The 19,529-nt window shown below is 41.4% G+C and overlaps 1 protein-coding gene across 1 annotated transcript in view; it reads right to left on the bottom strand.

The window, feature by feature from the left end:
• The window catches only part of MRTFA (myocardin related transcription factor A), a 200,928-nt gene that overhangs the window by 30,453 nt on the left and 150,946 nt on the right, over positions 1-19,529 (bottom strand). Inside the window, exon 4 of the mRNA XM_044915318.1 lies at positions 10,414-10,479. Within this exon, the coding sequence (XP_044771253.1) occupies positions 10,414-10,420 (7 nt within the window). The 5' untranslated portion in view covers positions 10,421-10,479. The remainder of the gene's footprint in view (positions 1-10,413; positions 10,480-19,529) is intronic.

Below are 19,529 nucleotides of genomic sequence, written 5' to 3'. Positions count from 1 at the left end.
GGGCTCGATCCCAGGACTCCGGGATCATGACCTGAGCTGAAGGCAGATGCTTAACGACTGAGCCACCCAGGCGCCCCTAATGAAGGGTTATTATGACAGAAGTAGAAAGATGCCCTGGCCTTCAAACCTCACAGCCAGCAGATAGAAGCCACAACTTGGAAGTAATTTTACTGGGGGGCTCAAAAATGAAGGGGTTACTCTCACCCCCAACTACCAACTTTCACTTTACTTCACTAACTATGGGTCCTGATCTGATGCTGTTTTCAACTTTCAATATTGAAACTGCAGGGGAAAGTACAGCACGCTATCATCATAAAATTCCTATCATTAAGAACCATTAGTCTGTGACCTTCAGGAATTAGCATGGGCTTTTGAGCCAGGAGCTCTGCTTCTTTCAGTGGTGGTATGACGGGCCCCCTCTGAGCCTCGGTATCCTCATTTACAAAATGGCAATTCTACAAACCACTGCACTGATGACTGTTCACACTAATAAAGTGAAAGTGCTTTGCCAGCTGCTGGAGGCTGTTAAACTTGAGGCATTGTTACTGTTTTAACTTTTTTTCTGTGCCATCCTCCTGCAGGAAAGGCATGCATGTGGAATCAAATGCTGACAGCTAACTGGGCTTGACTTCCAATTTTTGTCTTACTGTTTTTAGCTGTCATACCAAAATGCCTACGGTAATATCCCACAACAAAGACATTAACTGAAGAGTTGTGTCAACAGTTCCAGGGACTGGCCATGACAGTGAAAACCAGAACTAAGTCCATGTGAATCGAAGAACGAGCTGGGGTGGTGGTGTGGGGAAGGGATCACACGCTCTGGTGCAAGCAAGAATCCAAACTAACAATCAGAAAACGTGCTTCATGCACATCCTGTTTTGGTACTCAGACTTGCCACCAACCCTGTTTTGGCACCTGGGTTGTCACCCCCACCCAAACCTGCAGGAAAGCCAACGACCAAGAATAAATGTAAAAGTGGAGACTCGGGATACTGAATCTTTTCCTTCCCAGAGTGCAAGCTGCTCCAGAGTCTCACAACCTTGACCCCATGGCAGTGAAAGAGACTTAAGACTGGGGAAAATCTTATATAGCATGAATATCAGCAGGTACACTGAATTCCAAAAGGTTAAAATATGAGGGGCCAAAGATTGTGAACTTGGTCTTCGGATTTTCCCTTTGACATCTATGCCAGGCACGTTTCTATTTAGCTCTCACATCACAGCCCAGCCTAACGCTCTGGATCAGTCAATTATCATCCCAGTGTATCCTCCCTGGTGAAGCACACACACACCCAAAAGCTACTGCCTCTTATTGAAGTCCATAATCAATAGGCTTAAGTCATCTGTGTAGATAAAAGCTCCAAATCACCTTTGCCCTTCTGCAGATTGCATCCCACTGGGTTGAAAATGTTAAATCACCACATCATCAGACACTATCAGGGCCCCCTTGAGTCTGTGATTCTTTATGGCTATAATTGTGCAGGTAAAATCTGTGAGTAGCTTCAACAAGTGACTTTATAAATTCCTTCACTCCATTTATAACCTTGAAAAGAAGTTGGCCTTGGATATCTCAGGCACTTCGAGAATTATTATTTTTAAAGATTTTATTTATTAATTTATTTGAAAGAGAGAGAGAGCAAGCAGGGGGAGGAGCATAGGGAGAGGGACAAGAAGACTCTGCCTTGAGCACGGAGACTGACACAGGGCTCAATCCCACGACCCCAAGATCGTGACCTGAGCTGAAGTCAAGGGTCAGACACCCAACAAACCAAGCCACCCAGGTGCCCCCACTTCAAGAATTATTAAATAAAACTGAATACTACAATACTTTTTAGATATTAAATTGTATCAAGAACTCATATCAAGAAGACTACTTTTGATGGCCCGTTCAACAGAGCTCCCCATTGGATTCTTCTTTGGATTCAACAATGAATATGCTCAGAACATGAACATACAACGCACTCTAGAGTCCTATTTTGGGATTTGTTACCAATTGGCCAAGGAGGAGGTCTGAAGCTAGTCACTGACCACTGAGTGAATACACCCTACGATAGCAGGGAAGAGGTCGTGATATCTATCAGAAATGTAACATAACACCCAAGGACGGACATGATCAGTTGGTCTTCTCCTGAGATAAAAGAGAAGATTCCTGAGGCCAGGTGCCTGACACAATTTTCTCTGGGCTTCATATCTAGGACCAGGTTAGTCCCAATCCTAGGACACACATTTTACAATGATATTTCTCAAATGCCATGTCACCTTCGTATTCAACTACAGTGAAAGGGTCACATTTCTGGGCTAAAGAAACATCATCTCAATTAGGCAGGGTTCTCTGCATCTTAAAAAATTTTTTAAAAAGCTATATTGTACACCTGAAACTAGCCTGTTATGTTAATTATATATCTATTTTATTTTATTTTAAAGATTTTATTTACTTATTTGTCAGAGAAAGAGAGAGAATGGCAGGCAGAGGGAGAAGCAGACTCCCTGCTGAGGAAGGAGCCCAATGCAGGACTTGATCCCAGGACCCTGGGATCGTGACCTGAGCCGAAGGCAGACACTTAACCGACTAAGCCACCCAGGCGTCCCTAAAATTTTATTTTTAAAATATTTATTTATTTAAGTAATCTCCACACCCAACATGGGGCTCAAACTCACAACCCTGAGATCAAGAGTCACATTCTTCTGACTGTGCCAGCCAGGTGCCCCAATTCGATCTCAACTTTTAAAAAAGAAATAGGCAACTAGCGCTTTTATGGAAAGATACCTATGTATCTGAAAGAGCCAAATGGATCACAGGAACATTTGTGACGGTCAGTATCTAGAAGAAGCGCGAGCCTGAGGGCACGGACTGGACCAGAGGCAGTGGGCAAACTGCGGGGTTTGGGGGACGCCTTTTCTGGGCTCCTACTGGAAAGGGACGCGGGCCACAGTGACTACCACAGGGCTTCTAGCAACTCCCAAGTGGACTGGAGCAAATGGGAAATGATGGAAGCCCGGGTGAGGATCGGCTCTCACCCCAGCCCCCACCTAGACAAAGTAACCACTTGGGCGTAAGTCTTGAACACTGAAACACTTCACTTAAAACAAGACAAATGACATTTCCTTGAAGCCTATGATTTTGTCATCTTAAATCTAAGTTTTAAAAGTAAAGGGCAATTCAGCCTCACACCAGACCCTCATCTGCCCTGGAATCACCACTGTGTCCCCACTGGTGAACATTTCTGTCTCTTGGCAAGTTGCCCAGAAATTAAAAAAACATTATTTCCAACCCAGACATTTATTTGTTTTGTTTAAGAGAGGTTAAAGAAGAAACATCCACTGCCATGTAGAGAGTAAGCTAATAAAATGATAGTCCTGTTAATATATGACCAAAATAGGAACAATCTTAACAGAACACCATGTTGTCCAGTGGTTCTTTGATTTTTAACAATTTTCAGCAACTGTTTTTTAATCTGTGGGTAGGGAGAAAAATGGAAGAAGAATTTTATTTATTTATTTATTTATTTTTATTTTTATTTTTTTAAAAGATTTTATTTATTTGACAGAGAGAGCACAAGCAGACGGAGAGAGAGGGAGAAGCAGGTTCCCTGCTGAGCAAGGAGCCTGATGTGGGACTCGATCCCAGGACGCTGGGATCATGACCTGAGCCGAAGGCAGTCGCTTAACCAACTGAGCCACCCAGGTGCCCCCAGGAACTATTTTTCAATAAATAAAATTCTTGGGATGCCTGGGTGGCTCAGTCGGTTAAGCGGCCCCCCAATGGGCTCCCTGCTCGACAGGAGGCCTGTTTCTCCCTCTCCCTCTGCCGCTCTCCAGCTCTCCGTCAAATAAATAAATAAAATTAAAAAAAAAAATAGTTCCTGTTCCGAAACACTGGTTTTGAGAGACATTAATGAGATATATGTGGGGGGGGAGGGGGTAGAGCCAAGCTAATGCTCCTCTCATTTTTTTTTAAAAAAGATTTTATTTTATTTATTTGAGACAGAGAGAGAGAACATGAGCAGGGGAAGAGGGGCAGAGGGAGAGGAAGGGCGAGAAGCAGACTCCCCACTGAGCAGGGAGCCCGATGCCAGGCTTATTCCCAGGACCTTGGGATCATGACCTGAGCTGAAGGCAGACACTTAACCGACTGAATGAGCCACCCAGGCGCCCCAACTATTTTTCAAAAGCATGAACCATGTATCACCTCATTTATTTCCAAATTAACTCTGTGGAGTAGGTAAGAAGGGTTATTATTTCCTTTTTATAAAAGTAGAAGTTGAGTTCAGGAAAGTTAACAGAGTTGCCAAAGTCACCTTGTTCCTAAGTGGCACAATAAGGTCTAAAACTCCACTAATATAATAGCCACCAGTCACATGTGACTATTTAAATTAATTAAAATTAGGGGCACCTGAATGGCTCAATCCTTAAGCATCTGCCTTCGGCTCAGGTCATGATCCCAGGGTCCTGGGATCAAGCCCCCCATCGGGCTCCCTGCTCAGCGGGAGGCCTGCTTCTCCTTCTCCCACTCCCCCTGTTTGTGTTCCCTCTCTTGCTGTGTCTCTCTGTCAAATAGATAAATAAAATCTTTTTAAAAAATTAATTAATTAAGATTAAATTAAATTATAAATTCTGCTCTTCACTCAAGCTAGCCACATTTCCAATGCTCAAACAGCCCATATGGCTAGTTGCTAGTGTTACAGAATATTTCTATCACTGCTGAAAAGTGCTATTGGACAGGGCTGGTCTTATGGCTAGTTCTTTTGTTTTTATTTTTATTTTATCTTATTCTGGGGTGGGCAGGGACAGAGGGAGAGGGAAAGAGAGCATCTTAAGCAGGCTCCACATCTAGTGCGGAGCCTGACGCAGAGCTCAATCTCAAAACCCCGAGATCATGACCTGAGCCGAAATCAAGAGTCAGACGCTTGGGGCGCCTAGATGGCTCAGTCGGTCAAGTGTCTGCCTTCGGCTCAGGTCATGATCCCAGGGTCCTGGGATCTAACCCTGCATCGGGCTCCCTGCTCAGCGGGGAGTCTGCTTCTCCCTCTCCCTCTGCCCCTTCCCCCGCTCATGCACTCTCTCTCACTAATAAAATAAAATTAAAAAAAAAAAGTCAGATGCTTAATAACCAACTGAACCATCCAGGCGCCCATTTGTTTTTATAGCTTTTAAAGATTTTATTTTTAAGTAATCTCTACACCCAACGTGGGGCTCAAACTCACAACCCAGAGAAGAAGAGCTGTCCACTCCACCAACTGAGCCAGCCAGGTGGCCCCGTAGTTAGTTCTTCTGAATTCTAGTAACCTGGGGAAAAGATCCCATGCTATCCCCAAGTTACTAGAGGACAAAGTTAAATTACAGCCTCTTTCTCATTACAAGAAATTCTGGGGCTTCAGGAAGTTGGTTTATCCTCTCAGGGGTTACAAAAACAAAAATCAGTTTTAAAAGAGCTTTACCAAAATGGATTTGATCCATATATACTAAGGAAAGAGAATATGGAAACTCAGTTTGGACATTTGGTGAAGAAGGATGTAAGTACTAACTCTCAAGTTACAAATAAAAATATCATTAAGAAGAAATTTAGCTTCAGAAGATAAGGGATCATAGTAATCAATCCTAACACTTCAAGCCATTAAATATCCTCTTGTCAGAGTTTAAAAGAAATTTCTTCTTGGTGCAGAGATTGCTATAATCAGATGAACAGGAGGTTTCCAGCTAATGCTGGGGCCCCGTGAAATGACAAATTAGCTATGAGTGCTACAACTGGGCCACACTATCTCTACGTACATCACTTAGCTAACACTGACAGCCAAAACTCGACAAAGGGTCAAACTGCAGAACTAAGGGCTAGGGAGTCAAGATACAGCCAAGTTTATTAAAAATACAGAGTGGTGGGGATTCATTACATAAAGCCATTCTTTACAGTTTCATTGTGAGGTATGCAGGGCCTATTTGTATACCTACAAGCCAGTCAAAACTAGCCGACCAATTTGTTCACTGTTTCACATAGCAACACGTTTGAGCACCTCTCAGGGGCTAGGGAGTTTGTGAGTCTTCTGGACTGACAGCAACTGGCTGCCCTCTCTGAACTGTGCTGCCCTCACACTCTTTGGATTCTTCTAACCATTCGGTGGTTAAACGTCACCAATGGCACCAGCTGGGTGCACAGAAATGCCATTTAAAGTGAAAACACAAGCTCACTCAAGCAATGGAGCAAGGTCCTTAGAGAATCTATCGGACAAAACTAATGATTTCTTCACGTGCTTGCCAAGGTACCCAGGTGTTTCCACTACACACACATGGGAAAACAGTGAACTGAGGGTTAACAGTAGTACAGAAACATGCAACTCTACACTTTTCTCAAGGATTCACAAGAGAATAACAAAAGGCTGAGAAGGAAGAGACAGACAAGGTTCTTCTTTCATATCCAGAAAGATTACAGGAGACTTTTTTCTCATTTGTCTGGGTCAGAAGAACTTCCATGCTTTCCTTTAAAAGGTTATTCCTCTGTAGCAGCTCTCACTGCCAGAACATTTTTCTTCATTTTCACCTAAACCTTATGACCTAGTACACCTTTAAAAGTCAAAGAGAAAGGCTGTAAGGAAAGCTCTGTTTGAGAACAGAGTGTACCACACATGACCCGTGTCTTCTATGAGTCTTCATTCTGGGTACAGCAGCATTTCTGGTCTTAATCTTTGGACTTAAACACGAGCTTCCTATCTGTGGCATCTTTCCTCTCCCTCAAGATATGCAGAGCTTCAGACATTATTAAAGAAAACTCAGGGCCTGGAATATGTAATCCTCTGCTATCTGGCACTCTATATTTGGTAGGGTTTATATACTGTTAAATTTGAGACACATGTTTACATGAGGAGAACGACAGATGCTGGGAAATGATCCTGTTTAAAAACACATCAGAAACCAACTTCCATACCCCATAGTTTAGATGCCATGAACAGAGTTTATCAAGCAGCAGAGAGGGGTATGTAGGAATTGGGAGAGTCTTTAATCTCCTGCACTTTATGAAAGGCCATACCTCAAGTCTGAACAATATGCACAACATGAACAACCCTGAAGGCAAGGAAGCCACTGAAGACATGGTGTCCTACAGATATGCTGTCAGAACTGAAAGCCAGTCCTGCATGGGAACCGTGTAGGAGTATTCTGGAAGATGAGGTGGGTGGGTTTTCTTCCCAGAGCTATAAATAAGATTGGAATGAGAAGAATTTGATAAAAGGGATATAAACACAGAAATGATGAGGCAGAATACAGCCATGACTATATCACTCCTCTCCCCCAGTTCCAGGGCCTCCCTACTTCCTCAGTTGTACAACAAACTTACATATAAATGCACTTTAGAGAAACTCCTCAGGCCAGCAAGATGGGAATGGAAGCAGACCCTTCAAACCAGATGTTACTTTTTCAGGCCTCCAAATCTCCAACAATCAACAACTACTTGCTGGTCACTTAGAAGCTGCTTCCAACACTGCTCGATTTTCTTTGGAAGCTGTGGCATGGAGGGTGAGAGGTGGGGCTGGTGGAGAATGGCAGGTGGTGGGGATGTCAGGGGGGCTTAGGGTGTTGGAGACTACAACAGGATAAGGGTAGAGAGTGCAGGGCTGTGATGAGGAAGAATTTACTCACAGGGTGCAGGGTTGGCAAAAAAAAAAAAAAAAAAGAACCTCAGGACCCTATCTCCGCGTATCACCTGGTATGTAGGTGAACAGGGAATTTCACACCTGAAACTATTGGCAGGCACCAACATTCTCTCTCAGAATCTAAGAGATTGCTACTTACTTCCTTCACACTAGAAAAGCTGAGAACCAAGACTGTGTCCATAGCTGAAGGTGGCTCTTGGTAGGAGGAAGATGCAGTTTTTTCACAGAAGCAGATAATTTCTATTCCTACAGGAAGGGCAATTATTCTCACTTCACAGATACAGAGAACAGTGCAGAATATACAATTAGGTATTCAGAACATTTTAGAACCTGGGCTCCTGAGAGAACAGAAGCGTTGTTCCAAATTCAATGTCCAGAATTCCAACAAGTTTACAAGAGAGTTGTATCTGTCCCTGTCTGTCTGTCATTCACATACACACACATACATCACACTTTACAAGTGGCTGTCTCGATTCATTCATTCAGTGCCTGGCACTGGGTAAGATACTTTCTCAAGGAGCTCACAGTATGGCTGGAGGGAAATGTATAAGCAGATAACTCCAATAATGGAAGCATCGTCTGCCTTTTAACAACCCAGAACATGACAAGAAATGCTGAGCAGGGAGGCTGTACTCAATCAATCGTATTAAGCAGTGAGCTCTAGTAACCACTGGTACCAAGTACAAGACAGGCATAGGAATGCAGAGCCCTCATCCTCTCTGCAAGGCTTTTAGACCCTGAACATCTCACGGATCTTGAGAAACAGTGTTATGCTCTCAGAACTAGTACTGTAATTAGTCAGCACCCCCACAGGATGCTGAATTGTTCCTTATTTTATATATGGGTAAATTTTAGCTACTCAAACTGTTATAAATGTCTGAGGGCAGGTACCTTGCCTGATATTTCTTGTGTGTTTTTTTGCCTGGTATTTCTTTAATCTCTCCAGGACTAACTACCCTGGACACAGCGTAGACATTAAACACATGATGTCCTTGGTGAAAGGGACAAGGAGATGAGACTCTGGGTGACTCGTTCCTCCACAAGGGTTTACAGAGAGGCAGATCTGGAGTGATCTGTAAAGCACAACAGTGCCCTTCCTGATCAGATCACTGATCCACCACACAAGCAGCCTGCTCCGTCTGACTCTTTAGGGTTGGGGGTGGGAAGTCCTTCACTGGAAAGCCAGAGAAGATAGCAGCATAATGTGGGTAAATGGTTTGGAAGTTAATGGCAGTAAATAAAAAGCTGAATTTGAGACTTAAGTTCCTGGCTGATGCTTAGGATAGAAACAGACCTCAGATTCCTTCCACCTTCTATACAGTTCTAGTTCTTAGAAATGGACCTGCCATCACCACGACATGAATCAAATCCCATCCTCACTTGCTTATTAAAAGGCCTCAATGGCTTCCCATTGTATCTAAAATAAAATCCACCTCTTCCGAGTAGTTGATAGGCCCTCATTCTAGCTCCGCCCACCCTGCCAATCTTAACTTGCCTCCGGGCTCCCCTCACTCACTAGGCCCCAGCCACACCTGCTTCCTTGATGTTTTCAAACACGTCAGGCTCTTACCTGCACTAGGCCCTTACACTTGTTCTCGCTTCTCCCTGGCCCTTTGCCTGCTTCTGCATGGCTGACTCCAACTCATCCTTCAGACCTCAGCTCAAATATTTCCTCCTCAGGGAGGCCTTTCCTGATCATCTTATCCAAAGTGACCCCATCTCATTCCTATTACTTGTTAACACACCAACTGATTAATTTACTTTGTAACACTTACTATACTCTGAAATTACCTTATTTGTTTCCTTGTTTACTATCACTATTCTCCTTTTAAACATAAAACTCCTGAGAGCAGGAGCTGGATTTTTCTTGCTGCATCAAGGACACACACCAGTTCTCAAATAAACTGAATGAAGAAGTGAATTAGGATTAGGAAAACGCCGTGGCAGTAGGTCAGCACTGAGTTAAGGTGAAAAACATTAATTCTCTCACTATGAAGCTATAAGTTGTTGTAGGACCTTTTTTTTTAACTTCACAGGGTGTGTCCAAGTAGTAATAACACACAAGAGAAAAGAAAGAAGAGGGAGAGCCTAAGGTCTGTACTGATGACCTTAAAAAGAATGTCAAAAAGAGCAAAATCTTGCTGGCTCCAGCTTCCACTCAGTTTATAATGCTGTTGGTACTGAAAGCAAATTTTTTTTACTTCTAACAGATTCCAATATTGGTTTCATTTCTCCCTAAGTAATACAGTTGTGCACCTTCTAAGCCCCGCTCTGCAATAATCCCATCAAGCACACTCACACCCATGCCAGCCACAGGGTATCTGAGAATCTCACTCTAAATAAAACTGTAGTTGATCAAAATACCAGGTGGAAAAGGGTTTTTTTTCTCTTCCCAAGAACCTGAACATGAGGCAAAACATATGCAAGAAGTGGTTCTTCCTCACAATACCCCAGCTCAAGATTTGCTCCTCCTATAAAGGGAAGTGAGTGTTAACAGGGAGCAGAAACCCCTGAAAGGTACAATTCAAAAGCGAAGGATGGTTCAATGGCACCATTCAATCCAATGCTGTTTGTTTCACTGAACTTAATAAGGGCAGTATCTTAGCTATTAGTGACTGAAAGTCCTTGAACTTGGAAAAGCACAAGAAAGAGAGTGACAAATGAAACCTGTTGCCCTTGTTTGCTGTTAGGTGCTTCCCATGGCACACCAGGCACACACACTATGTTGAAAACGCAGCTCTATTAAATGCTGACAGAGAGACAGAGGCACTTACGCGGCATGATCCCCTGGCTCACCAGCTCTTCTCGAGTCCGGCGCTGCTGGAGCTTCAACTGCAGCACTGCAGGGCGGCAAAGAGAGAGAAGAGACCGAGGCTCAGTTGGGCATTCCACCACAAAAGACACATTTTCAAATACAAAGAAAGTCTCAGAACAGAAGGGTGTAGTGTGAAAGAAGGATCCCTTTAATTGTGACTGTCTGTAATTGCAGAAGTGGCCTGATACAGCAGGGTTTCCGTATTCTGCTGTGGGCGGCGAGAGGAAGTTGCGAAGGGTCTTGCAGGGCGATAACAATCCACAAAGTACCAAAGTCTTGCCTCTTGCTCAAAACCTCCTACAACACTGTATCCTCCTCCTAAGACTAAAAAAACACAAGTTCTTAACTCAAAGGAAATATAATGAGGACCAACACCCAGCAGGAAAAGCTTTCTAGATGTTCTACACTGTCTTCCTGGCAGCATGTGTTTACCATCGTGAGTGCAGTGAATGATACCGTGCTCACATAGATCAGGAAGTATTGGTTATTTGTAAAATCTTGTCTTATGTATCTAAAAATTACACCTATTTTCACCAAACAATGCATTTCTCTAGACCAGAAAACATTTACCATCAATATAACTCTTGTCTTCCTCTTATTGTTCACTTAGAGCTTTTTTCTGTTGAGGTGAAACAACCAAGCAACACGAGTCAAAGCGCACCCAGGACAGGGGAGGGTGACTCTGGCAACACCACCTAATGAAACACGCAATAGGAATTTTTCTAAAGTTAAAAGTCAATGATCTCTATTTCAAATGCCAATGAAATGTAAAGGGCATTACCACTGCATACATGCAGAACGACCATGGCACGGCCTGCATTCAGAGGGTAAGTGAGAAAAAGTTCAGAGAAGGAGGGTTAGGAGCCAAGGAAAGTCCCCTTATGTGGTAAGTCTTCAATTATAAGGTCTCTGCAAGTCACATTTGAGGGAGACCTGCACCTATTAGGAATCCTATTATCTTAGGGTTACCTGCCTTTTCCACTCAGAGAGCAGTTTTTAAGAAGGCCTCCAAGAATGGCAGAACCATAACAAGGCTCCTGACTACATCTCAAATTCAGCAGGTCCAAAGTAGAACCTGTCTTTCTCCCAAAAACCTAACCCACTTTCCATCCTTCTTATCTCTTTAGAAAATGGAATCATGATCTGCAATCCCTGCACTCTCCCACCCCCAAACAAGTATTAAAGTTTCTGAGCCAACTTCAACTCTTCCACCTCCCTCCCGCTCATCCTCTTAACAAGTATCTGGCACCACAGTTTTGCCATGTTGCTCAGACAGCTCCCTGGCTCATGACCTTACTTGTGGAGTACTTCTCCCACTGTAAATGCCCCCCAAGCAAGGCTGTCCAACTACTCTTCCTCAAGTACCATGTACTGGCCCAACTGTTTATTCACTTCACTTGGAAATGCCTCTCCTGACCTTCCTGACCCCCAAGCATGCAGAATTACTCTAGACCTCCTGTGAGCTACCTTTTATCTGTTATAAAAAGTATAGTAGTATTTTGCCCTATGCAACAGTTACCCCCTGAATATAGCTCATCTCTCCTACCAGTTTATAAACTCCCGAAGGGCAGAGAATATATCTTATTAATATATGCCCTACATACCACTCAATACACAGTAAGCATTTAATAATTGTTTCTTGAATTGAACTGTATCTCAAAATGATAATACAGTCTGAGAGATCTTATGAGGAAGTTATAACTATTACTATTAATTTTTTTTTTTTTTTTTTTTTTTTACAAATTAACACTTAAAAGCAAAAACTTGCAGAATAAATGGATAAAACAATAGCCACACTAGTGGTAACATTTATAGAAGATGTGCTCGATGCCAGACACCGTTCTATGTACTCTCACGTTTTAACTAAGTTACTCAGATATATCTAACACCCCTATGGAAAGACATGGGGCATTACTAATCCCATTTTACAGGTAGAAAATAAGGCCCAGAGTGATTCAGTATTACCTAAGATTATCCCACTAATAAGACGTGCAACAGAATTTGAACCCAAACATTCTGATCCCAGAACGTGGGTTCCTTACTTCTCTACTTCTTCAGGGTCTTCTGGAGCCTATGCTGCTGAGACAAGAGGTATGGAATGTGACCACCTCGGCTGGTTCTCTGGTGAGACAGGCAAAGGGACTGAAGAAAAGGGATGTGGCTCAGGTCAGGGTCAAAGGAGTCTGAGTGATACTTCAGTAAAAATAAATTTAAACTAATCTAGGAATTTGATTTCAGATAAATTAGAACCACAGATTAGCAGTAACACTAATAATAACAATAAAATGCAAATAGTTAACTAGGAGTCACTGAGTGTCACTGTGTCAGGCCCAGTGTTAAGTGACTGACCTACTTTTAACTTAAAAAAAGGGGGCCCTATCAGAATGGTATAATCTCCATTTTACACATAAGGAAGCTTAGGATCAGACCTTTAAAACTTTGCCTTAGGTCACACAGCTCAAAAGTGCTGGCATGAGAATTCATACCCAGGTCTTTGTGATTCTAGAGTGTGGGGCACTTAATACTATGCCATACATCTCCTTGGAGGAAAGAAAGAAAGATGGGAAGAAAAGGAAAATATTTGTCATCTTTCACATATAGTGGGGTTTTTTTTAAAGATTTTATTTATTTATTTGACAGAGAGAGTGAGCGAGCACAAGCGGGGGGAGCCACAGGCAGAAGGAGAGGGAGAAGCAGGCTCCCCGCCGAGCAGAGAGCCCGACGTGGGGCTCAATCCCATGACCTGAGCCCAAGGCAGTTGCTTAACCGACTGAGCCACCCAGGCGCCCTTATATATAGTGTTTCTAAAGCCCAGTGTAATATAAGCTATTAGAAAATGATTAAATATAAGAAATTGATTTAATTTCTGAGAACAGAGAAATCTAAATACAATTCAGTATGTCTGAACACTTCAAAGAAACAGTAACTAATGAAAACTCTGGCCATTATCCAAAAATAATTTTGAAATACCAATCAGCAGCCCTCCTAAATAACCCATCTACAGATAGGGCCATAAAGGATATTATGCAAACTTCTTGACTGAAAAACTTATTGCCCCATGAGAATCAACATTTAAGTCTATGATTCAAGTTTTTTTTTATGGAGAACACAGTAAAGGTTGATTTAGCTTTTGTTTTTCAACAGGTCTAGCTCAAAGAGGAAAGTTTATCTAACAAATCTTTCCATCTGTAAAACTAAATGAAAGTTCAGTTATATGAAAATTCCATCCTGTCCCCTCTCAGCAGTGAACTCCAAACTCCGTGCTTATCTTAAATCTGACCAAGTTCCCCATTCACATAATAGAATTCACCCTTTATCAGTAGTATCTTGGGTACTGCCACAACCCGACTGCAGGCATGTACTTTCATACACTGCAAACCCTCTCCTGCTAACTCGAACAATGTTTATTAGGAGGAAAAGAAAAAAGACCTAGGCAGTAAACTCCAAATTATAGTTGTCAGCCTCTGTATCATTTTACTTTAGAATTGATCTGTTTGGCTGTGTACAGAAGCAAGGATCCCTCTTCTAAAACTTTCAACTATAAAGAAATAGACATTTATATGAATTTCCCCTTTCCTTAGTCTATCTTAATTCCTCTTAATTCTAAGCACTCTAAATAAAATGCCTTTATGTCTCCAAACTTCAGGGATTATTCATTTTATGTTTTTAAATTCAATTAGCCAACATATAGTACATCATTAGTTTCAGATGCAGTGTTCAGTAATTTATCAGTTGAGGGATTATTCATTTTAGAAGAAACCATTTAATAACTCACTTTCAGTACAAAGCTTAAGAGCCATATGTGCTGTGTTCACTAAAGAAGGTACCCAAATCAGGAGTACATTTCAAGGCCATACATTTAATGCACATCCACCCTCACCAAGAAGTGCCTGACACTAGTTCAAATGGTTATTCTCCTAGACGGTGCTAGACCAAGGAGATTCAAAAGAGTAGGAATTCGACAAAATCTCTCTATTCATTATACATCACCATTTAGATTTCCTCTCCGCTCCCCAAGTGGAAAAAAAAAAACAAACAAAAATACCTATTTGTGTACATGCACAAGTCTTTATACTTTGTTACCGAATTCCACAAATTTAATATATCATCTGTTTCTAAATGGGTCTGTGCAAGCAGCCTATATATAGATGAACAGATGTCTTTAAAGCTGATGGATGGTGAATCAACTGAATTGCCTGCCAGAAAAAGGACTGGAATAAGAAGAAACCAAACCATAAAGTGGGGAACCCTAGGTTCTCCACTCCCCACAGAATTAATCAAGTTTTCTACCTGTTTCAAACAAAGGTAATCAATCAATTGCTGTTTGAATAACTGGCTTCTTGGGAAATCAAAGGAGTAAACTTCATATATTTCTGCCCTATAAAGACCACGGGAGTATACTGATGGCATTCAAGAGGTAATGCCGAAGAAATGGACAAATCAAACAGATCAATCAGGATCGGAAGGAAAAGCCAAAAATAAGTGGTGTGTCCTCAAACCCAGCTCTGTGGCTTCCACTGGTTTTCACTGGGGAGGGAGATGTGCAGCTTGGCATGTTATTCTCACCTTATTCATATTTATCCATTACTGATTCCACAAAGGCTTCTAGAATAGGGAGATGAAGTATTTACGAGGGAAGTAGAAAAGAATAGGAAGGAGATTAGTATGGGAATGATAGCAAAAGAACAAAAACCCTCCCTTGGCATCATCCTTTGCTCAATAAGACCTCTTCAAGGAAGATTCTAACGGCAAGGGCATTTCCAAAGCCTGATCTCCTAGTAACTCATCCATTGTTTTCTCCTCAATAACCTTTAGGTGCCAGTCCTATAATAAACAAGCAAACACAATTTAATTCAGCAATAGACACCACTACCTCTACCTTCAAACTAGAGAATCTGTTTCACTGGGAAGATCAGAGAAGGAACAGGGTGGGTTTTAGCCTTAGGTGAAGCTTAGCATGCTAACCATTCAAATACTCATCTCTGCAGCAGTGAATTTTATATTTCAGTTTATCCTATATGCCTTAAAAAATCAATTAGTGACACCCAAGTAAAAAACCACATCACCTATCACTTAGAACCAAAGGCTATTCTCCGAGTACTCATTACTTTCATCCTTAGAATATATGATTAAAAGTAGGTGAAGAGTGCTCCCAGAAGAGGGTATTACCCCACATGTTCTGCTGCCGGGTTACTCTACAGCATCACGACCAAAATACAGATTGAGAGTTGGGACGGGGATGGTTCTTCATTCATCTAATAAATGTTTACTAAACAACTAATGTGTGTCGGGCCCTGTGCTGGGTGGTGGATACACCTGTGGTCTCTGCGCCCATAAAGCTTTCAGTCCAGCAGGGAAATAGACAGCAAATCACATATAAATAAGTACAAGTTATGATGAATGTTTTAGGAGAAAAGAATAAAGGATATGACAGAGGTCAAACCCTGGAATTCATAGTTTCTCCTTTATATGCTCTGTAATAACTAACTTTTCACATTTCCTCTTTCCTATTATCTATAGTCAATTGTTTAAGATACTAAACGCCTTAAAAAACAGAGACCTCAGGGTAAACTATATTAAAGTAAGTAAGTTAAGGCACACAGTTTCATTTATTCACTTTATGCTTATTTCCTTAGCTGCTCTATGGTTTATATACTAGTTGGTAAGCACACCAACTCACCTCACATTCACGCCCTCTTCAGTTCTTCCTTAGTTTCTTGTCAAAACTCTCCTTAGGCATTCCCTCAAGAAATACGAGGCTCTACTATACATGCCAGATACTTTGCGTGCTACTGGGGATACAGCAATGACCAAAGTCGCTGCCTTCTGTGGAGTGTACACTTTCATGGGGAAAACAAACATCACCTAAGTACTTGTAAAAGTAAAGAGTATTTTCAAAGAAATACTCAGACACCACATACCAACTAAGCAGTTAGACTGTTCCCATTATTCAGTTCATCCATTCGAGATCTTTTGTACTCTCAAAGCCAGGGTTTGGTACTAGAGTACTGGATACTGCGTATGTGAATAAGACATGGTTCTCATTCCCATGGAATTCTTACATCTAATGGGAAAGAGAGGCTCAAAATGAGTAATTACGATGCTACAAGAAAGATCTGATGGTCTGTAATCTAGACTTTTAATACACATGCCCTACTATATTAAGGGTCCCTGCCAAATTCAGTCATTTGGTCTTATGTGTGATATATATGTATGCATAAATAATAAAAAGAAGTGTTGGTGTCTTAAAAATAATAAAAATCCAAATAGTTATATGTATTTTTTATGTGCTACAAGAACGCAAAGGTGATAGTACCTAACACTGGAGTCACAGAGAAACAAGATCTTTGCTACATAGGGTAAGAACAGCAAACACACAAATGGCCTTAAAGGGGCGCCTGGGTGGCTCAGTCCTTAAGCGTCCGCCTTCAGCTCAGGATATGATCCCAGGGTCCTGGGATCGAGCCCCGCATCGGGCTCCCTGTTCCACGGGAAGCCTGCTTCTCCCTCCCCCACTCCCCCTGCTTGTGTTCCCTCTCTCCCTGTGTCTCTGTCAAATAAATAAATAAAATCTTTTTAAAAAAATGGGGCCTTAAAAATTTTTATCCTCATGATCAGTTTTACTAAAGTTTCAAGGGATTTCTTGATGTTGTTCCCAAAAAGTAATACGCTCCTCTAAGTCCCTATTTATTGTAATTTCCCACAAGTCTTTCCTGATAGAGATCAGAAAGATATAAAAAGGAAGTGAGGCATCTGTGCTCCCTTATCCCTTCCTATCACCTACCTCTCCGTTCTGGTTCTCAGTCCCTACTCTGTCCTCCAGCATCCCTGGGGCTGTTCTCTTCTCCTGCGCTTTACGTAGGATTTCCTCAAGCTTTCTAAACTCTAAGCTTCTCTAGACCCTTTCATGATTAATTCTCTTCCTTCAACTTGGGAAACCAGCCTGAATGGGTTACCACAGTGTACAGTGCACCAAAAATGTGTTTCTGGCTTGTGCTTTTAATATAAACAAGAGCATTTTTAAGGCCCCAATGTATTCTATAATTAGCCCTACCCTTAACCAGAAAGGGTTTACTGTCAACCGAACTATAATTTCTGGGTATTGGGGCAAACAATTCATATTGGGTTGGTTATATGAATATTTTGTAAGTTCTAAGTGAATACAATACATTTACAGAACTGACCTTTAAGGGAAGAACAAAACATCAGAGAAAGAATCAGAAGACACAAGTTCTAGTCCTGGCTCTGTTGCTACCTAATCAAGTCACTTAACTTCTTTTAGCCTCAATTTTCCCACTATAATACAATTTATAAAAATAACTCCTGCACTTTGAGCTAAAAAACAAAAACAAAACAAAAAAACACAAGTATGTGAAAAATGCTTTGTAAAACCGACAGAATACAAACCTTTCACTAGAATGTAAATCTTTTATCTCAGCTAGCTTTTCTTTAGGACAGGAATAGACACTGCTAGTAATCTGGTACCACACTTTCAATGACATGTTTTATTTTGCAAAATAAAAGGGCCTTATATCAAAACATCCTTATTTAAAATCATATCCTGGGGCGCCTGGGTGGCTCAGTCGTTAAGCGTCTGCCTTTGGCTCAGGTCATGGTCCCAGGGTCCTGGGATCGAGCCCCACATCGGGCTCCCTGCTCGGCGGGAAGCCTGCTTCTCCCTCTTTCACTCCCCCTGCTTGTGTTCCGTCTCTCTCTGTCAAATAAATAAATAGAATCTTAAAAATAAATAAATAAATAAAAAGTAAAATCATATCCTATGTTGTGCTGGGGAAGGGGGAACCAGGAGGGAGCTGCAGTTGGAGAGGAGGAATAGGAGGAGAGGGAAAAAGAGGGGAGAAGGGGGGGAAGGAAGGGGGACAGGGAGGGAAGGGTAAGGGAAGTGTTTCCTTTTGGAAGGCAGTTCCGGCAGTGAAGAAGCACCCTCTATTCCCAGACTCTATTCAGTATGGTATGTCTAAAGGGTAAGACCCAGAGAAAAGCAGAAGGATCAGTACCCATTCATTAATAAAATTAAATATATGATGACTGTTCAAGGCATGCTCCTGAAATTCTAAGCTGTCAATACAGAAATAGTGGCTAAAGGACCCAGAAACGTCATTCATCTGTTGCCAGAGAAAAAAGGACCTGCAGAAATTCAGATCCACAGTTAAGACAAAAGGAGGAGGTGGAGGTAAGAAAAGTAAAGGTAATTCTCTCTGGGATCCTACCGATTCACCATCTAAAAATCATATGCAATGAGGTATCCTGGATTGGATCTTGGAACACAAAAAGAAAATCAGTGGGAAAGCATATGAAATCCAAATAAAGTTTGGAATTTACTTAGTAGTATATCAGTGTTAACCTCTTAGTTTTGACAAATGTACCACAGTTATATAAGAAGCTAACATTAGGGCAACTGGGTGAAGGGTATATGGGAACTCTCTATACTACCTGTGATTTTTTTAAGTCCAAAATTATTCCAAAATATAAAGCTTATTTAAAAAAAAAACAAAACCCATGGATTTGACTCTCCCTTCAGATTTATGAATCAATTACTAAAACATATTAAGGGTCAGGTTTTTCAAACTGAAATGTTACCATCTACTGGAAAGAAATTACGGATTCATTCTTATAAATGACTAATTAATAATTAAGAATAATAATGGGGCTTCTAATAAATTCAAAATATAAAATGATTGTAAAAAAATAAAAATAAAAAAATAAAATGATTGTGGCATAAACAAATACAATGAACCACAATGTAATGCTGAAGAGAGAAATCCCTAATTCTGTTTAAAATTACACATACATGGAGCGCCTGAATGGCTCAGTGGGTTGTGTCTGACTCGGGCTCAGGTAAGGATCTCAGGGTTGTGAGACTGAGGCCCAAAGGGGGGAGCCTGCTTCCCCTCTCCTTCTGCTCTTCCCCCCCACTTGCACACTGCTCATTCTCTCTCTCTGAAATAAACAAATAAATCTTTAAAAAAAATAAAAAATAAAATAAAATCACACATGCAAAAAAACCACCTATGAGATTTCAAATTGGATTGTTTTACCAATATGCTTAATCATTCA

Source organism: Neomonachus schauinslandi, chromosome 5 (assembly GCF_002201575.2).
Source record: "Neomonachus schauinslandi chromosome 5, ASM220157v2, whole genome shotgun sequence".
In the NCBI taxonomy this organism is placed as follows: domain Eukaryota; kingdom Metazoa; phylum Chordata; class Mammalia; order Carnivora; family Phocidae; genus Neomonachus; species Neomonachus schauinslandi.
Note: the sequence above shows the minus strand (reverse complement) of the source record. Positions and strands in the feature narration are given on the sequence as shown.